Below are 18,914 nucleotides of genomic sequence, written 5' to 3'. Positions count from 1 at the left end.
ACTCACTACAAGGAAGACAGCATAACACAAATACAGGAAGTACTGTCCAGTGGTCCTGTTCTAATAGTTCTTATTCACAGTAGCAGGAAATTTTGATAAAAAACATCATCTGTGTCTTAAAACCAGCAAAAAAAAGATAAAAATAAAAGCAAGTGTAAGACCTTACCAGTGAGTGCAGAAACACTTGTTTCGTCAAGGGTCATAGCAGTCTTGTACCATTTTAAAGCTTCTTTCACTTTCCCTTGTAGAATCATTTGGTAGCCAAGTTCAGTAGCAAATTCTGCATTGTCAGATGTCAAATCAAATGCTCTTTCAACTAAGGTTTGTGTATGTTGAAGGATAAGTTGGTTCCGGCCACACTAGAGGTAAGAGTAATCTTTAAGCCTTAAGTTTCTATTTTTCAAATACACTTAGAAAAAGATAAATATTTTAACTCTTCAATGTTTATTTTAGAGTCTACACAATGAATATCACTGCAGCAACTGAAAAACATCTCGCGTAAGACAAATCTGATGTAATGGCATTAAATTTTAACAGTAAAGTGTGCTCAATTAAAATGTAAAAATATAATACCATACAATAAAGTTCCACAGAACTGATAGTTGCTTTGAATGCCTTCTTAAAAGTGTTCTAATAAAGATTAAAGAAGACTTCAGTTTCAAGGCTCTGTGATTAAGTTTAACAGTTGTCCTTTCCTATATTCTGTAAGACATTTGAGTATATTTTCATGAGATACACATTTCTCACTTAAAAGCAAGCAATAAAAACATCTCAGGAATGAGATGGCTCAAGTATTTTAAGTCACAATGAATGCAAGACTAAAAATTTAGTTAAAGGCTACAAATGTTAACCTATTTTGATTTCCTCCAAAACACTTTTTAGTAGACATTTAACATCTGTACCAGAAAAGAATAACAAAACCAGGATCCATGGATATCAATACGCTGCGTAAGAAAAACCATACTCACTGTTCTACTGAAAGCTAAAGCCATTTTACAGAAGAGCTGTGAATTACGTGGTTCTAACTTGTCCAGTGCTTTAGCTAGGTCACCCAGTCTAGCTGAAGCCTTAGAGAAAGAGGAATCATATAATTACTAGTGGAAAGAATGAACAGATTAGAACAACTGAAGAGTTTTCACTAGGAACATTTTACATATTTATGTAATAGTATCGTGAAGTTTAAACTCAGAAATTCTCATGGCTAGGAGATAGATTGCTTTTAAATTTCTAGAAAAATAGGGGAACAATAAAACATCATCTGTATGTACTCTACAAAAAGAAAATGACTTGAGCTGTATCAGATCTCATGGAATAGTCCCATCAAGCAAGACAGTCTGAGGAATCCCTGACCTGTAAATCTTATTAGGGCTTCTGTGCAATACAGACACACGTGCTCTTCAGGTCCTGCAAAACTGAAGTACTTGCAGATGCTCAGACTTTGAATTTCACATTTCCTCAAGCCACCTGAAGTACTTTTCCCATTTCTGGGGTTACAACAATAAGGTATATGGCAATCTACAAAATTTTGTGAGTTTCCTGAAAAATGGTACAAGCACCATATATGCAAACTACATCCGTATATCCCTGTGGAGAAAGTAATCTTCGGAGGAGAAGGAAAAAAGTTAAGAGAATCTCTCTAAAAGAGAGATTTTTTCTCTCTAAAGAGAAAAAAACCGCACACACATTAAAGAATCTAGCTTTGAAGACTGTCATTAAGAGATTATGACATCCTTCCAAAAATTTATTACTAGAAGACCGCATTATTTTCCTTATTTCTCTTAGAAAAATACAATGAATAGGAAGTTTACAGTAACTTATGAATCTATAAAAAGAGCATTTAAACAATAAGAGACAACTGATGATTTGAAACAGCATGACTAGCTGTCTAGAGGAGACTTCTTTGGCTTGATTCCTTTTCTTTGAAAATAGGTAAAAAGGTATGTTTCCTTCCTTTCACATCCAGAAAACATCCCAACAAAAACACAGAGCAGCCACTAGAGTCAGAATAGGAAAATATGTATCTTCCTGCAGATAAGTGGTAAAGGACTAGACATGGAATATGAGCGGGCAGATGCAAGATCATGATCTAGCCCCTAGAAAGGCCATATTATGCTCAATAACCCACCATTAAAAAGGCTCACCTGGGGTATATTTCCTTCCCTGCACAGGAAGTGCAGGGCCTCCATTCTTACGGCTTCTAAATTGAGGGCATCTTTCTGCAATAGTCTAAAACAAAACAAGAAGGGAATTTAAATCAAAATTTTTGATTCATGATCTGTTTCAGTGAAAGTAATCCCTATTTCTTTCCTTTTCTTTTTAAAAGCTTTGGTAGCCTACCACATTTTTAAAAATAACAAGTTAAAAATACTACCATCATGCTTTATGTTATTCCCCTTCTAGGATAAAACTTGAATATGGGTTGTGGATTGAAGGGTCCTCTACTTTTGGCTTTAAACGTCTCAATATTTAATAAATTCAATTGAATTTCATATTCAGGTTCCTAAGTTGAGCTGGTTCAAGTAGAACGTTAGCATACGTACATAAAGCATTGAGAAAGCTTCTCAGATATAAGTGCTTTCAGAAAAAGAGAACAAAAACAAAAAACTCATCTTGCTAAAATCACCTTGTAACTTTTTTCTAAAATACCTCTGACAAAAAGAAAAACACAACAAAAGACAAAGAATAAAAAACTCAAGGTACAAGAGAGACAGCCTTACAGGACATTGACAGGGACAACTATTATAACTTCCATCACGCATTCACTTTAAATCATAGCTCTCAACTGAAGGCATGAAATGGCAAAGCTGTACATATCTCAAAAAAACCCTTCTTCCTCCAAGATGGATTCATGTACAGATGTTGTACCCTCACAAAATTGGAAGGCTGAGCTCTAAATTTTTTTTTAAATTGATAACTTTTTTCACAGTATTCTTACAGCCTAAACATAGCAAAAACATAATTATTGTTATTTCATATTCAACCTATGTGCAGTTTCAACTGTCTGTTCCCAGTCCTGCAAGGCTAGTTGTAGCTTCATTTTCTTTATGAAAGCAGGAATGAAGTTTGGAAAGCTTGCAATTATCTGGTTCACGACTTCCAGAGCTCCTGAATAATTCTGTCGGACCTCAAAATACTGTGCCTAATGGAAGGAAAAGAAATCCCATCAAAAGCCTACACATTCACAGAAGTAAGAAATTCAGTATTTCTTTCATACAGAAACTATCTTTCAGTAATAATTTTGCTTCAGCATCGACCAGAAATATTGAAAAAAAAAAAAACAAAAGATGATGTGTAAAACCTTCTACATGGTAAGCACCTCTATACCAAACATAACTGCAGGACAGTATTTACAACTAAGGATGGTTAGAATCAAAAAAAGAGACAGATGTAGCTGAAGAGTAACATTGTCTTATTAGCTTTTGGTTAGTTTTGTTTAAACCACCTCAACATTTTAAGATATTAAACATAACCCACAGATTAAACATTTTAACCTTTAAACACAGCAATTCCATACTGTGGACAAGCGTCACCGACTTCTACACTTTTTTGTGGTATGAAACCTAATTTCTTGCATAAAAATAGATGAATAAGTTATGATTTTACCATGTACATAATGTATGTACAGATACATATTCAGATTGATTGCATTTTGTCTATAACCCTTTTTTTAAAAAAACAACATTGACATCTAACGGACCCTAAAGCATCATCTGGTAATTAATTTTATTCAAAGAAAAAACCACAACATATTAACATACTTAAGAGAAATACAGATGCACAGAAGCAAAGTTACCAGCTTCAGTTCATCTGAAGAGGCAGAAACTGTACTTAGAGAAGCAATATCCCACCACAGCACTATTTAATACTAGAGAAAAGCTGAAGCAATACAGCAAGTAGGCCTCAGTGTAACATTACTGTAACCCAGACATGTCCTTTTGCTAGTCTTCATCAACATAGAAAACATGACTTCTTATGAAACCTGGCTACTCATTGCAATTAACTATTTAAAACATATTGTTTACCACAGAAGATAGAAGTGTCAGCATATTTTTACTGTTGTAGTAATTAGTTTGTGAGATAACTCTTATATTCCTCAAATAATTACATAAGTGATTGAAACTTCATTTCTGCTAAAACCTACTCAAGGTTATGGACAAAAAAAATCTAGCCAACTGAACAAAAAATTTGACAGCTATATTTTACTTCTTGTATAAGCTCTATTCTTATGGACAACTCTTCACAGAACCTCTCTAATCAATAACGATATCACATACTACGATAACTAGCATCACATTTTGAAAGTGTTCAAGTTATAAAGTAAACTTACTTTACCAAGGAGAGCAAAAACATCATTCCCTTCCTGAAGGGCTTCATCAAAGTACTTCACAGCTTTTTTAATATGAGTTTCTTTCCCACATGTGAGATCAAGCCATGCTTTCAGAATCAACCCCTGTAAAAAAAAACACAAATTATAATTCTTAACTAACCACGTAAAAAAAATACTGTATGGAATAATAAATGTAAATAACTTAATAATAAAATAGTACTTAAAAGTGGATAATGTATTTTAATTAACTATTTAAAATATGTATTTGAAATTATAACCAGTCTACCACACAACCTAAATATTAATAATTCGTTCCAACATTAAATTGATCAAATAGTTAATTTACTTAAAGGATTAAAAATAACAATGGAAATGAAATAATCCAACAAGCTAAACAGGCAGAACAAAACCTCATGGAAATGATCACATAAATGGTATGGATATTTTCTGCAAATATTTAGACAGTAATTTTTTTAATGTTTGTATCAGACATTGATAAACTTATGGTGTAATAAAAAAGAAGAAACTTTGTGTTTCTTCAACTACATGATTAAAAAAAGCTTGTCCGTGAAGGGCAAAGATCTGACCTTTCTTCATATTCCCTGCAGTACCATAACAAAAAGAGGCATCCAATTTATTAACTGAAAGTAATAATCTCTTCAGTGAAAAGACCTATTTCACCTTCTAAAAATTCTATTTCTCCTGTATATTCCAGACAATTATTGCTTTAATTAAATAGGTCAAATCTATTATGAAGTGATGGATTATTTAAGCAAGTTATATTCGCCATGAAAACAAAAAAAATTACTATAAAACACGAGGTCTTTTTTAATATAAAATCAAATAAGCGTCTCATATTTAAGACTCAAAATTAGTAGAAGACCCATATTTTGTAACTGCTAACAATCACTGTCATAATTTCATTATGCAATAAAAATAGCCTGAAAATCATATCCTCAAGCATGTAAAAGAATGAGAGGAGGTCTACTTTTTTTTTTTAAATAAGGAACACAATGAAATACCTTATCAAAACAAACAGTATATACTAAGTAAAGCATACATCACTAAGTTTAAGGATAAACCCCCAACCGCCTCCCCCAGCAAAATCTAAAGCAGAGAACTTCATATTCTCAAATTAGAAATGGGGATCTAGATAACTTATAGGAAAGAGGAATATCATTTGTTTTTATTTACTTTTAAATCTTGACGCACTTTTTAAAATGTGTATGTCTCTCTCTAAAAGACACCGCCAAAAACCACAATTATTTGAGACATTCTGCATTTCAGCTAGAAATTTCTCACTATGCAACGTTTCAAAAACAGTGTTTCTTAAAACAGGTGAAAACAAGAAAACAAAAAACTACTATGGTTTCAATAAGCAAAGTCATAAATATTGCTATTTTCCTATTCCTTTTAGAAATTAATGTACTGTTTCAAGATCTTTTTAACTACTTCTTCATTTTTAATGGCTAATTTTTACTAGTGACTACTAATTTTATTAATAAACTATGACAGTTCAAAAGTTAAGCTGTTTCTTAAATCTGTAATGTATTTTCAGAAATTGATGTTTAGTATAGTTGAAGATTTAATTCATGTAATATATCGGAAACCCCTAAAACTGGATTAAAAACTGAGCAATCTACTGCACCACACAAAAGAACTGTGTTAAATACTAGTGTCATTTACAAGAGTGCAATGCTGGAAAGAGAACAATTATGCCTTCAATATTAATTGAATTCAACACGTAATTTTTTTCCTCTCTCCTTGAATTCAGGCTGATATCTTTAAAAATCATTAACACACTAAACTTTTACAAATTCTTTTGAAGATTAAAGATTCTTAAAAATAGCAAATGTCAATGTCTACATAAATGCAGAAGACATTGCTACATACAAGACCTACACAAATTTTAAAATAAATTACACTCAGTAAAACCCTATGCAAATTTTGCCTTTAACAACTGCTGAAACTGAAAAGCCTCAATCCTCTAGTTATTTTTGAATCTGCAGATTCAAGACAGATGTCTCCCCCTAGTGAAAATCTTTTCTTTTAAAATCTACTGTGCACCATGACAATTTCTAGCAAGTAGCAAACCTAGCATAACTATGTACTATTTTCATTAGCTAATGCAGGCCTTTCGTTTATTAACTGACAATGAACGCAGATAAAAAAAGGCACTCTAAATTCTACTTTGTCCCTGTCAAATGCAATTAGGGTATTTAAAAGTGTTAGAACACAAAGTTCATTAAAGGAAACCTCCAAATAGCATTGATGTAGTAAACCTAGCTTTGCAGTATACATAAGTCCTATTATTATTTTACATAGAAAGAAAAAGTTACCTCTTTATCACCATTAGAAACTTTTATCATTCTATCAACATATTCACGGGCTTTGTCCTCACGACCAAGATGCCACAAAAATAAGCCAGCAAAATACAGAGCCTGCTGTCCTGCAATTTTACGTTGCTCCTTCATTTTTGTATCCAACTCTAGAATAGCATCACGATCTGAAAAGGTTTTGTTTAGATCCGTTATTGATAACGTCTCAAAATATTACAGGAAAGCAGCACATAAGCCAACGGCTTCCAAAGCAAACATTGTTTTCTGTATCACACATTGGTAAGCGCACAGGTATTCCCTCCCAGTTAAAATTATTAATTGGGTACAGAAGAGGGTTTCCATTAACATTATTATTCTGTGATTCTGTGATTTGAGCAAGAAGCCAGTGATTTGTCAGGCTTCAGATTTGTGGCTGCAAATTCTGCCAGGTGAACGTAAACCTATCACATTTGTATCAGTATCTGCCAAGTAAACAACTGCAACTCAGTCTTAAAATGCTGAACACAAGAGGATTTAGGTCCAGGACCCACAGAAAATTTGTACTATATTTCTTAACACTAAAGCTCATTTTCTTATATTCCAAATTTTATCGTTGTACCCTCATCAGGTTAATCCCATATAGAAATTTGGCATGTGGGACTTAATGCCAAATATTTTCTTTTGCCCGCATTGTTTTCTGGTCCTCTTTTTAGGAACCATTAAAATCAAACGTCTGACTCTTACTGCTATGACTTTTCTCAGAGGGTCTTGAAATGAATTATAAATTTACTACCCTACAATATTATTCCCCAGAGACTGAAATAAGAGAAAAGTCATTAGTCAGAGCTGTTTCACATCACATTAATTGATGAAGTTGTTGACACCAGTTATAAATCTGCAGTCAGGAAGACATCACTGCAGTAAGTTAATGACAACTCAATTTACCTCACAGACTAAATACACTTTTGAACATATAATTCTTATCAAAATAACCCCAGTTTTCATACTGGGGAGAGACAGAATTACCAATGTTTATCAAATCCACCAGAAAGTACCACTGTTCATCTAATTCTTTTCTCTATTTGTGAGGTCAGTGTAACTTGAAAAATAGTAGTACCTTGTATTTAATTTCCTTCTAAATATGCAACTCTGCTCAAAAGAGCTGATATCAGACAACAGCAAACAAGAATCAGAAGCAGCTTGTTTCAAATTTTTTCCTCTTTATAAAAGATTTTTCATCACAGTAAGTCAGTCAGTTTTTTAGTGTTTTATTTTAAAACAGCATTACTTTTCACAGCTTTGTATTTTGGTGGTTTTGTTTACAATCTTGTTAAATTTTACTCAAAGTACTAGATACTAAGTTAAATGGAACGCTGGGGTATACCTTTCATAGTTCAGTAGAATTAATCTACAGATCTCAAGTCTTAACACACACCCATTAAAAAATATGAATCATTACCAACTTAATGAGTATACCTGGATTAGGGCTCATTTTGTGGGCATAAATCAGAGCCATCATCGCACACAGTGACACTTCCTGTTTGTTTTTAATGGTCTCCAGTTGTCGAATACCCTCTTGGATGTCACCTAGTGAAAAGAAGAGCAGAATAGGCTGTAACATCTTTCAAGATCAGCATCAAAGACTCCCGATTCCTTAATTTTTTTCATCATTCATTCATTTTCAGTTGTTTATGCAAGTCTTTGAAAGAGGCACAGGAAACAAAAAGAAATTATTTCAACGCAGAGAACTTGAAAGGAGTTATGAACTAGTTCTGTCAACTACCATGACAATTAAATCCATCATTATTATTTGTTACAGAGCATTGGGCTGTTCGTTTATATAGCCAGGATTTTTTACTTGCCTTGTTTAAGTGTTCCAAACATCTACAGAAAAAAAAAAGTCTTGATAAATAAGAATGCGTAACTGTAAACCAAGAAGTATCAGGGAGCAGGTTAAAAGATGTAGCATCTCAAAGTCTCCTCTCTCCTAATCACTTTCCACAGCCCTCCTCCACTTCAGACCACTAGCTAGTATTACGTGACATACCTGAAATACCTGGTTTACCTAGATAAACATCTCAAAGCAGTTGAATATCTATGAAGATCCTCCCAACAGGCATTAGCTGTCATTTTCCTAGATGCAGTCGGATACAGCAAGGTTAGGCACAGTTGTATTGAAGGGAAGAGATATGAGCTGGAACCAGCAAATTTATCTTTGCGATACAATGCAGCAGGCATACAGTTGGGTACCAGATTCCCTCCAAGAAAACTGTTTACTTGACCAACATCCGCAGAGTCACTAGATGAGCCAGAGAGCATCACCATTCCTCACTTTGGCGCTAAGTGGTCTAAACCTGTATCATTTAAAGTGTGTGTACGTGGGGTGGGGGGAATGCAACTACGTAGTGCTTGTACATGGACCACTAAGTGCTGGTGATCTCCTCACCACAGAGGACATTCAAACCTCGCTGACGTTATATTATTTTCATTCAATAGCCGAAAAAGCAAAACTTGCCGTGCGAGGCAGGCCGGAGGAGGCACAGGACCGCTCCCCCCCCCGCGCCCCGCGTTACCTGTTCGCAGGGCGCCGTAGGCCCGGTAGAAGTGGAACACGGGGTGGCCGCCCAGCCGCCCCAGCGCCTCCTCCGCGGCAGCCCGCAGGTGGTGGAAGTAACCCTCCTGGCAGTAGTAGCTCAGCAGCGCCTGCGGGACACACGGCCGCGAGTCACCCGGACAAACGCCTCACCCTGGGACGGCCCCGTCCGCGACCGCCCGACGAGACCGCCCTGCTGCCCCCGGCCCCCCACCCGCCCTCAGCGCGCACCCGCAACCCGTCGGCGTCCATCGCCACCGCCGTTGCTACCCAGCGCGGCCGGAACGGGCGGGGAAGGGCGCAGCGGCACGCGGCCATTGGCTGGCTCGCAGCATTGCGCCCTACCGTTGGCTCGAGGAGAAGGGAGGCGGGAGAGACACAGGAAGAAATACTGCGCCCGAGCAGGTCCGGCGCTCCCATTGCGCGCTCGGGAGGTAGGGGCGGGGCCACCTGGGCAGAGGCGGAGCACCTGGAGAGGCAGTTGGCATTGGGTGTTACCGGGCGGGCGGCAGAGGGCGGCTCGGGGCTCTCTGCGCCGCGCTTGGAGGGTTGATGGAGCCTTGATGTCCTTCTTGTAGTGAGGGGCCCAAAACTGAACGCAGTACTCGAGGTGCGGCCTCACCAGAGCAGAGTACAAGGGGATGATCGCCTCCCTGGTCCTGCTGGCTACACTATTCCTGATAAAAGCCAGGATGCTGTTGGCCTTGGCTGCCTGGGCACACTGCTGGCTCATGTTCAGGCAAGCATTTACCAACACCTCAAGATCCTTTTCCTCTGCACAGCTTTCCAGCCATTCTATCCCAAGCCTGTAGTGTTGTGTGGAGTTGTGGCCAAAGTGTGGAATCCGGCACTTAGCCACAGAATCACAGAAACATAGAATTATTAATGTTGGAAAAGACTTCCAAGATCATGTGGTCCAACCGTCACCCTACCACCAATGTCACTCACTAAACCATGTCCTTAAGCACCACTTCCAGCCTTTCCTTGAACACTTCCAGGGATGGTGACTCCACCACTTCCCTGGGCAACCCGTTCCAATGCCTGACTGCTCTTCCTGAGAAACAATGTCTCCTAATTTCTAACCTAAACCACCTCTGGCGCAACTGGAGACCATCCCCTCTAGTCCTATCACTAGTTATCTGCAAGAAGAGGCCTACACCAGCTCCCCACAACTTCCTTTCAGGTAGTTGTAGAGAGCAATAACGTCTCCCCTGAGCCTTCTCCAGACTAAACAACCCCAGTTCCCTCAGCTGCTCCTCAGAGGACTTGTGTTCTCGGCTCTTCACCAGCTTTGTAGCCCTGCTCTGGACATGCTCCAGGGCCTCAATGTCCTTCTTGTAGTGAGGGGCCCAAAACTGAACACTGTACTTGAGGTGTGGCCTCACCAGAGCAGAACACAAGGGGACGATTACCTCTCTGGTCCTGCTGGCTACACTATTCCTGATACAAACCAGGATGCCATTGGCCTTCTTGGCCACCTGGGCACACTGCTGGCTCATGTTCAGGCAAGTGTTCAACAACACCTCTCAGAGGCCCAAAACAGAACATAGTACTTGAGGTGCAACCTCTCCAGAGCACAGTACAGGGGGACAATCACCTCACTGGTCCTGCTGGCTACATTATTTCTGATACAAGCCAGGATGCCATTGACCTTCTTGGCTGCCTGGGCATGCTGCTGGCTCATGTTCAGGCAAGCGTTGACCAACACCTCAAGATCCTTTTCCTCTGCACAGCTTTCCAGCCACTCTATCCCAAGCCTGTAGTGTTGTGTGGGGTTGTGGCCAAAGTGTGGGACCCAGCACTCAGCCATATTGAACCTCATCCCATTGGCCTCTGCCCATCAACCCGTCCTGTCCAGGTCCCTCTGCAGGGCCTTCCTACCCTCGGGCAGATTGACACTTCCCCCCAACTTGGTGTCATCTGCAAACTTACTGAGGGTGCACTCGATTCCCTCATCCAAATTATCAATAAAGATATTAAGAGGATGGGCCCCAACACCAACCCCTGGGGAACACCACTGGTGACCAGTCGCCATCTGGATTTCACTCCGTACATCACTACTCTCTGGGCCTGGCTGTCCAGCCAGTTTTTAACCCAGCAAAGAGTGTGCCTGTCCAAGCTATGGGCTGCCACCTTCTCCAGGAGAATACTATGGGAGACTGTGTCAAAGGTCTTGCTGAAGTCTAGGTAGACTACATCAACAGCCTTACCCTCATCCATCAGGTGGGTCACCCAGTCATAGAAGGAGATGAAGTTGGTCAGGCAGGACTTGCCTTTCATGAACCCATGCTGACTGGGCCTGATCCCCTGATTGTCCCATATATGCTGCATGATTGCATTCAAGATGACCTGTTTCATCACCTTTCCTGGCACCGGGGTCAGGCTGACAGGCCTGTAGTTCCCTGGTTCCTTCTTACGACCCTTCTTATAGATGGGCATAACATTAGCAAGTCTCCCATCATCTGAGACCTCTCCGGTTGACCATGACTGCTGATAGATGATGGAAAGCAGCTCGGCAATGACATCTGCCAGTTCCCTCAGCACCCTCAGGTGGATCCCATCTGGCACCATGGACTTGTGACAGTCCAGGTGGAGCAGCAGGTCTCTAACTGTTTCCACCTGAATCATGGGTGTTTCTTCTGCTCCCTGTCTCAGACTTCCAGGTTGGGAGGCTGAATACCCTGAGGATAAGTGGTCTGACTATTAAAGACAGATGTAAAGAAGGCATCGAGAATCTCAGCCTTTTCCTTATCCTCAGTAGTCATGTTCCCCACCACATACAGTAGAGGATAGAGATTCTCCTTGGCCCTTCTCTTACTGTTAATATATTTATAAAAATATTTTCTGTTATCTTTTACTATAGTGGCCAGGTTGAGCTCATGCTGGGCTTTAGCCTTTCTGATTTTTCCCTACATATGCTAGCAACTTCCTTGTGCTCTCCCTGAGCTGCTTGTCCCTTCTTCCACTGAACATAAACTCTCTTTTTCTTCTGGAGACTCAACAAAAGTTCCCTGGTCAGCCATGTCCCTCTTCTTCCCATCCAGCTCATCTTACAGCACACAGGGACAGCTTGCTCCTGTGCGTTGAAGACTTCCTTCTTGAGAAGTGTCCAGCCTTCTTGAACCCCTCTGCCCTTCAGGACTAACTGCCAAGGGACCCTCCCTACCAGTGTCCTGATCTTCTGAACAGTTCAGTCTGCCCTCTGGAAGTCCAAGATAGCAGTTTTACTGACCTTGCTCCTGACTTCTCCAAGAACAGAGAACTGCCATTTTGTGGTCACTCTTGTCACAGCTCCAACCACCAAATCTCCTACAAGTCTTTCTCTGTTTGTGAACAGCAGGTCTAGCGGGGCACCCCGCCTTGTAGGCTCACTAGCCAGCTGGATCAGGAAGCTGTCTTCCATACACTGTGTAGCTGCGCTGTCCTGGCCCTTCCAGGCATGGCCAGTGAGGAGCCATCTCCATCCTGACCCCTAGAAGCGCCCTTGCTGGTGCTGCAGGGCCATGCGTCAGCCGCTGGGCCTGGGCCTGGGACTGAGGCCTAAGCTCAGGTAGATGAAGGAAGCAGTGGGATAAGAAGGAATTTCACCATAAATGCCATTGACTCGCTCCCTTGAGTATTTACATCAGTTACTGTCTCAGTTTGGAATGGAAGGCTTTGAGAAATTTTTTATCCTTTTTTTTTTTTTTTTTTTGTCTGGGCATAAAACTAACTCGCCCACACTCCAATACCACAGTATTGAGCACTTCAAGCTGTGTAAAACTTCTCTCTAGAAATGAAATAGCAATAGAGTAAAATCAAATGGTGAATTGGAGACAGTAAATCTAGTAAAATTCAAGTTTTCCACTTGACATGGAGGCACTGTCTGTCATTTCCAGACACCACCAACAATCATTCCTAAATAACTTTCCTTTAGAATGGATGTCTTGCCCATCTAACATGTAAGCGAAAAACACCAGTAAAGCTATTTAATACAAGGAGACAAACCAGTGTTGCACTGAATTAGTAGATGACAATGATTCTTCAAGAGGAGACAACTTTCAGAGTAAGCTTTTAAAATTAATTCATCACATACGGCTCTACTCCATCACACACTGTCCATAAAGTAGGAAGTTGCTAAAAAAGTGAAATATAGGAATAATTGCTTTTCCTTGATGATCCTTCAAAAAATGAAAAATAAATAGTTAAAAACAAACAAACAAAAAAAACACAAAACAAACAAACAAACATAAACTTTCAAGAGATACTTTGCCTGTATTGAAGTAATGTTTCAGCTTCTTTAACATTGGTAACCTAAAATAGATATGAGAAACAATTATTCTTATGTTGCTATTACCTGCAATCTGCAGTCATAGTGACATAATGCTAATTTATCTTAAAAGCTACCTCCTTGAGAAAAGCAGAGTTTTGAAACGTGGATAGAAAATTAAATAACGTTATTCAATTTACTACCTATTTTTGAAGCAGTCTGTTCTTGTTGGTTTATGGATAATTTACATATTTTCCAAGGTAACTTTTTAAAACATATTTTGTCTACATCTCAATCTGAAAATAATTATTTTTTTTACTTTGATAAGCTTTTCTGTCAAAGTTTTAGACTTTTTATTCATGATTAATTTGAAAACAACTTTAAGCAGAAATTGAATTATGTACATGGGAGAAACACTTTTTTTAATTCCCTCAAAAGATCTGGAACAAGTTTCAGGAAAGATGAAATTTTATTTCTATGTTAATAACTCAGGCATGTGGAATATGATAGCTCACAGACTGGTTTTATACTAAGTTCAGTGTTCAACACTGACTTTTTTCACTGTAACTTGTAGGAGGATGCAATATAAAATAATGTAAGCATATAAAATTAATGTCTTCATAAATTCACTGAAGCAATTGATAAGGAATAAATGACAGGCCCGTTTCCCAGCTGCATTTGCTTTTGTCAATATGAGTATTGAAATGATGATGACTGAAATATCACAGACAACATCTTCTAGGAAAACAATGGTTCAGAAAGGTTCTTTAAAAAAATCTGAGAAAAAAAATAATGGTCGTTTATTACAATGCTGGTTCACCTTTTTCAGAAATGTTCCTGAATATGAGATGTTCTGTGTCCTATCTGTGAGCAGCCGTCAGCAAGAATAAATTGGTTCTCAGGTCCAAAGTTGGGAATACCTTGTATCTGGTACTATTTTCAGTCCTCGTTTTGTCTTTGTAAGTTCGAGAATGCTCAGTTTTTCACATTCCTGTAAATGCTGTGAGCCTCCTAGGATGCATTCAGGACAGCTCTAATATTTAGCTGTTGATGACTCCAGTGCATGGAGTGGCTCCGTTAACTCATGGACTTAATCTGTGCAGTATTATAGAAATATACAGAATCATCGTATTCAGTGTCTAACATGCAAAATTAGAAATTTTTGGAAACATACCTTTTTAAAATTAATGTCAGATAATAAAGACAAAAGGAACATACAATAAAAAATGTAATCTTTATTATTTTGGCGCATTAATGATGTTATTTAGCATCAGTTAGGGTAATAGTAGCATTTTCCTGCATGCAGTTCACTAATATAGTATTAGTCAATAATCTTAATAAAAGTAATCTATATTTAATTTTCCTGTGTAAGAAACATAAAATGTCCTGATGTGTTTGATTAAACAATTTTGCTACTTTCTCTTTGTGAAAAAATACTGTGGACCCAAGATAACATTTAGAACTGTTCTAGTGCAGTGTGAATAATAATAATAAAAACATAGGTGAGTAAATATGAGGGAAAAAAAAGATTCTGTGAAAGGAAGAGTGTATCTGAAAACTTGTGATGCAGGCACTGCTTAGACATTCAATTAAAACTTCACATCTTTTTTCAACTGCAAAAAAAACCTTAGAGTTTTAAAAGCAAATTATGAACTTATTTTGCAGAAAGTATTGACATGTTTGCAAATACAGTAAAAAATAAGACAACTATCTGTTCTCGTAGTCACATCTTGTTCTCTGGAGTTCTTCTGTGGAAAAGTGCTATGGACAGAAAGTAAAAAAAAATAATGGTGTGACATCAACCTGAAGATAAAATTCAGTTCTTGTTTTATGTACATAATGCTGAAAAATAAAATAAAATGATTTTTACAGTATTTATATTTGCTTATAAAATTCTAATATTATTTTCAACAGGTTTAGTATTTTTAAACGTCTGTACAGTTTGGATATACACTATATGCTTTTCACTGAAAATTCAAAAATGTAAATCAAATAAGCTCCTAAATAGCTGCAAAATATTGCTTAATGTTATGGAGGAATGAGGTCTCAAATAGTTTATTTCATTTAGTTCTGATGTATGGCTTTCCATATTTAAGAATCCTGGACGGTCAAAGGAACAGCAGCATAGGCAATATAAACATGCATTGATAGCATCCAAACTATCTATAATGGTAGATAATACGTAGTTTAACCTGTTGAAAGCTTGCAGACTACACTTATTGTGGTACATATTTGATGCAATAAATGTGCTCAGGTCATCATTATCTGTTTGCTCAAACATGCACCACAGGTTAAAAATTACTATTTACACAGCAGAGGGCTTTTCATTAGCATACACAACATCAACCTTACTGAGAGCTGAAGATGGCTAAACAATACTGCAGGATAAAGCAGAACAACATTATAAAGGGCTCTTTCTGATTATTTTGGCGATTTGAGGGCAGGTTCATTTTGTATGCAGAAGGACATTTGACAAATACAGAATCTGTGACTCCAGACCTAGAAAGAAGTTTGCATTTTCTGAAACTTAATGGTCTGTGCAAAAAAAAAAAAAATAATAAAATAAAATAAAATAAAATAAAATAAATAAAAAAATCTGGTTTTACTGTTCTTGTGAGTTACAGGGTACTTTACAGGCATACCAAGACTGGTTTGGTTGTGATATAACATGAATACATTAATTAAGCACCTCAGAATTTATTATTCCTTTCCAGAAACACTGAGCTAAAATCAGTTGTTCTTCGTGACTTAATGTTATTTTCATGCATGGTCTATAAGTGCAGCATGCCTTCATGCAAATCATTTCTGTGTGTGTATTAGTCGCATAGTAGAACACCTGGCTCTTATACCTGTAAAGTAGTGCTTGACCCCCTTCCCCAACAGAAGCCCCATTTACAAAAATAGTCACATATAATAAACAACATATGAATAAAAAAAAGATGAATCCACCAACACAGATTTGTAAAAATATGACATGTGGCAGTTGAAATGCAAACAGTGGATATAGTTATTGTATTGTTTTATGCTAAACACACAACTACTTGGTTTGCACCCCTTTAGCTGGTCCCTACAGTCTGAGTAGCCATTTTTTCTCTCCTCTTCAGCAGTGTCAGCTGGTAGTGATAACAGTAACCTCCTGTCATGGTTGTTTCCCCATGTCACAGTCACAGTTACTGACGAGGGGTCACTGTCTTTTAATAGGCACTGACCTTTAATGTACAGTATATTTGTAAAAATTGTCAGTTTGGCATAGACCTCCAGCAGGAATCCTGTTGACACAAACACATCACCCTTACAGGCTATGAACTGTTTTGTACGTAGATGATTTTGCTTGCTATTTATTTTTATTTCTGAACGTCCTTGTCTTCCTTTTCATGCTTTTCTTTGACTAGCCTTGTTACACGATCATAAGAAGGTGGACAAACTGCCGTTGATGCGGTTATATCAGTTTTCTCTGTAAATGAGTTTTCATTTAACTTGTCAATAAGGATTTCATCTTTCATACCCTGACCAGCTCCTCCTTCCATTTTGTTTTTGTTATAGATAAAGGAAGCTTGTTTTACTGTTCGTTTTAAAAGATGACGTCTGTAAGCACGCTGAATAATGACAGCAGATACTTCTTCTTGTTTTCTTTTTAATGTTGTTGTAATTGGTTCATAGGAAGCTTTTGAAGGGTTTGATGCCATAAATCGGTCTTCCATTTGTATTCTGAGGGCATCCATTTCCCCACTTTCCCCCAGGACACGCTTTGTGAAAGCAAACAAGATGTCAAGGCAGTGAATTCTGTCACCGCTTACCATGGGCAGATCCATTGCAATAAGCTGGACTTTGTTTGGTTTGGGTAGGTGAAGAGGCGGATCAAGTGCTGCTGCAAAATCAGACAGTTTCTCAAATTCCATAAATTGTGTTGCATCTGGATCAAACTTCTCCCAGACTTCATAGAACATCTCAAAGTCATCCTCGCTCAGGGGTTCAGCACTTTCTTCAGTGGCAACACCAAAGTTCTCCAGAATCACAGCAATGTACATGTTCACCACTACCAGAAAGGATATGATGATGTAGCTGACAAAGAAGAAAATCCCAACGGAAGGGTTGCCGCAGTCGCCTTTAACAGAGCTCCCCGGATGAGGTTTGTCAGGGTCACAGTCCGGCTTCCCACTGTTCAGAATTGGGGCTAACAAACCATCCCAGCCAGCAGATGTGGTGATTTGAAAGAGGCAGATCATGCTGTTGCCAAATGTTTCAAAGTTGAACATGTCATCAATCCCAGCTTCCCTCTTAACGTAGGCAAAGTTGGACATGCCAAATATCGCATAGATAAACATGACCAGGAACAGCAGCAGACCAATGTTGAACAAAGCAGGAAGAGACATCATCAAAGCAAAGAGCAGAGTGCGGATTCCCTTAGCGCCTTTAATGAGACGCAGGATTCGACCTATTCTGGCAAGTCGGATGACTCGGAACAAAGTGGGGGACACAAAATACTTTTCAATCATCTCAGCTAAAAACATACCTAAAATAGGAAAATATATATATATATATTACCACTTAATCTCCATATTATAGTGGTAATTTAGAAAAATAGTTTTAAAATTGATGTTCTGTGTAGCAACTAAAGATATTCCGTGTATTCTTGCATAATTTGTTACCAGTTATACTTAATATTTGCTTGTGCAATATATGTTGAATGATTACAATTATGATAGCTGGATTAGGTACGTTATTAGATAAAATGAACACTTTCATAACAGTTAATAAACCTTGCAATGGCAAAAGCCAACTGCATAGCTCTATTGAGTAAAAGTTCACATTATATTTATTTGACTGTCTTTTTAGGTTAATAAACACAACTTACCTACTATTGAGAGAATGACAACTACAAAATCAAAAATGTTCCAGCCTATAGTGAAATAATAATGTCGGAGTGAAATTAATTTCAGGACACATTCTCCAGTGAAAAGGACAATGAACACCAGGTTTATCCAGTATAAAATATTTTCCATTTCTTTACTCTGGTCGTCAGTTTCTACCATCATGGTAACCATGTTAAGACAGATAAGAATCATAATGCTGATGTCAAATGCTTGTTGTGTCACAAAATCAAAGACCATGCCTTGGAATTTGTTCTGAGGAGAAAAGAAAAAAAAATCCAATATAAACTGTAATTGTTTTTCTTTTCCTTTTAGAAGAAAGTAGAAAAATATATGTAGTAAAGCCTATGAAACTTCTATGAAAATATATGTAGGTAACTTAACTAGAGTAGTCAAATCAAAGTGAATACAACAATTTAGTTCAGTCTACCTTTTTTTGTGTGCTACCTGGCAGAATCATGAAGTTTAGCTCTGTTGTGTTCTGATTTCACTGTTACATGCAAGCTTTTGCCTCATGCACTTTCTGTTCTGTGAAATGAGTAAGATTGAGCCCTTA

General features: G+C 38.0%; 2 protein-coding genes and 1 long non-coding RNA gene across 11 annotated transcripts in view; 1 reads left to right on the top strand and 2 right to left on the bottom strand.

The window, feature by feature from the left end:
- TTC21B (tetratricopeptide repeat domain 21B) overlaps nt 1-9,673 on the bottom strand; it is a 36,488-nt gene extending 26,815 nt beyond the window's left edge. The window contains exons 1-9 of one of the 2 annotated variants that reach the window (XM_048061337.2): nt 9,470-9,673; nt 9,219-9,348; nt 8,122-8,232; nt 6,667-6,833; nt 4,328-4,450; nt 2,982-3,139; nt 2,142-2,226; nt 969-1,067; nt 167-359 (exon numbers count right to left, since the gene is read on the bottom strand). In XM_048061337.2, the coding sequence (XP_047917294.2) occupies nt 167-359; nt 969-1,067; nt 2,142-2,226; nt 2,982-3,139; nt 4,328-4,450; nt 6,667-6,833; nt 8,122-8,232; nt 9,219-9,348; nt 9,470-9,658 (1,255 nt within the window). In that variant the 5' untranslated portion in view covers nt 9,659-9,673. The remainder of the gene's footprint in view (nt 1-166; nt 360-968; nt 1,068-2,141; nt 2,227-2,981; nt 3,140-4,327; nt 4,451-6,666; nt 6,834-8,121; nt 8,233-9,218; nt 9,349-9,469) is intronic. The other variant, XM_048061338.2, reaches the window with a different exon arrangement.
- LOC136791125 (uncharacterized) lies at nt 9,538-14,990 on the top strand. Its single transcript, XR_010832458.1, has 2 exons — nt 9,538-9,672; nt 14,317-14,990. It is a non-coding gene; the product is annotated as an uncharacterized lncRNA (long non-coding RNA).
- Nucleotides 14,991-15,268: 278 nt separating this feature from the next.
- Nucleotides 15,269-18,914, bottom strand: part of LOC106029948 (sodium channel protein type 1 subunit alpha) — a 98,161-nt gene continuing 94,515 nt past the window's right edge. For all 8 annotated transcript variants that reach the window (XM_066999719.1, XM_066999720.1, XM_066999718.1 and 5 more), the window contains 2 exons: nt 18,343-18,613; nt 15,269-18,000 (listed from right to left, as the gene is read on the bottom strand). In XM_066999719.1, coding sequence (XP_066855820.1) covers nt 16,832-18,000; nt 18,343-18,613 — 1,440 coding nt within the window. In that variant the 3' untranslated portion in view covers nt 15,269-16,831. The remainder of the gene's footprint in view (nt 18,001-18,342; nt 18,614-18,914) is intronic.

This window comes from Anser cygnoides, chromosome 6, assembly GCF_040182565.1.
Source record: "Anser cygnoides isolate HZ-2024a breed goose chromosome 6, Taihu_goose_T2T_genome, whole genome shotgun sequence".
Taxonomy (NCBI): Eukaryota; Metazoa; Chordata; class Aves; order Anseriformes; family Anatidae; genus Anser; species Anser cygnoides.
This window is presented reverse-complemented; position numbering and strand designations above follow the sequence as displayed.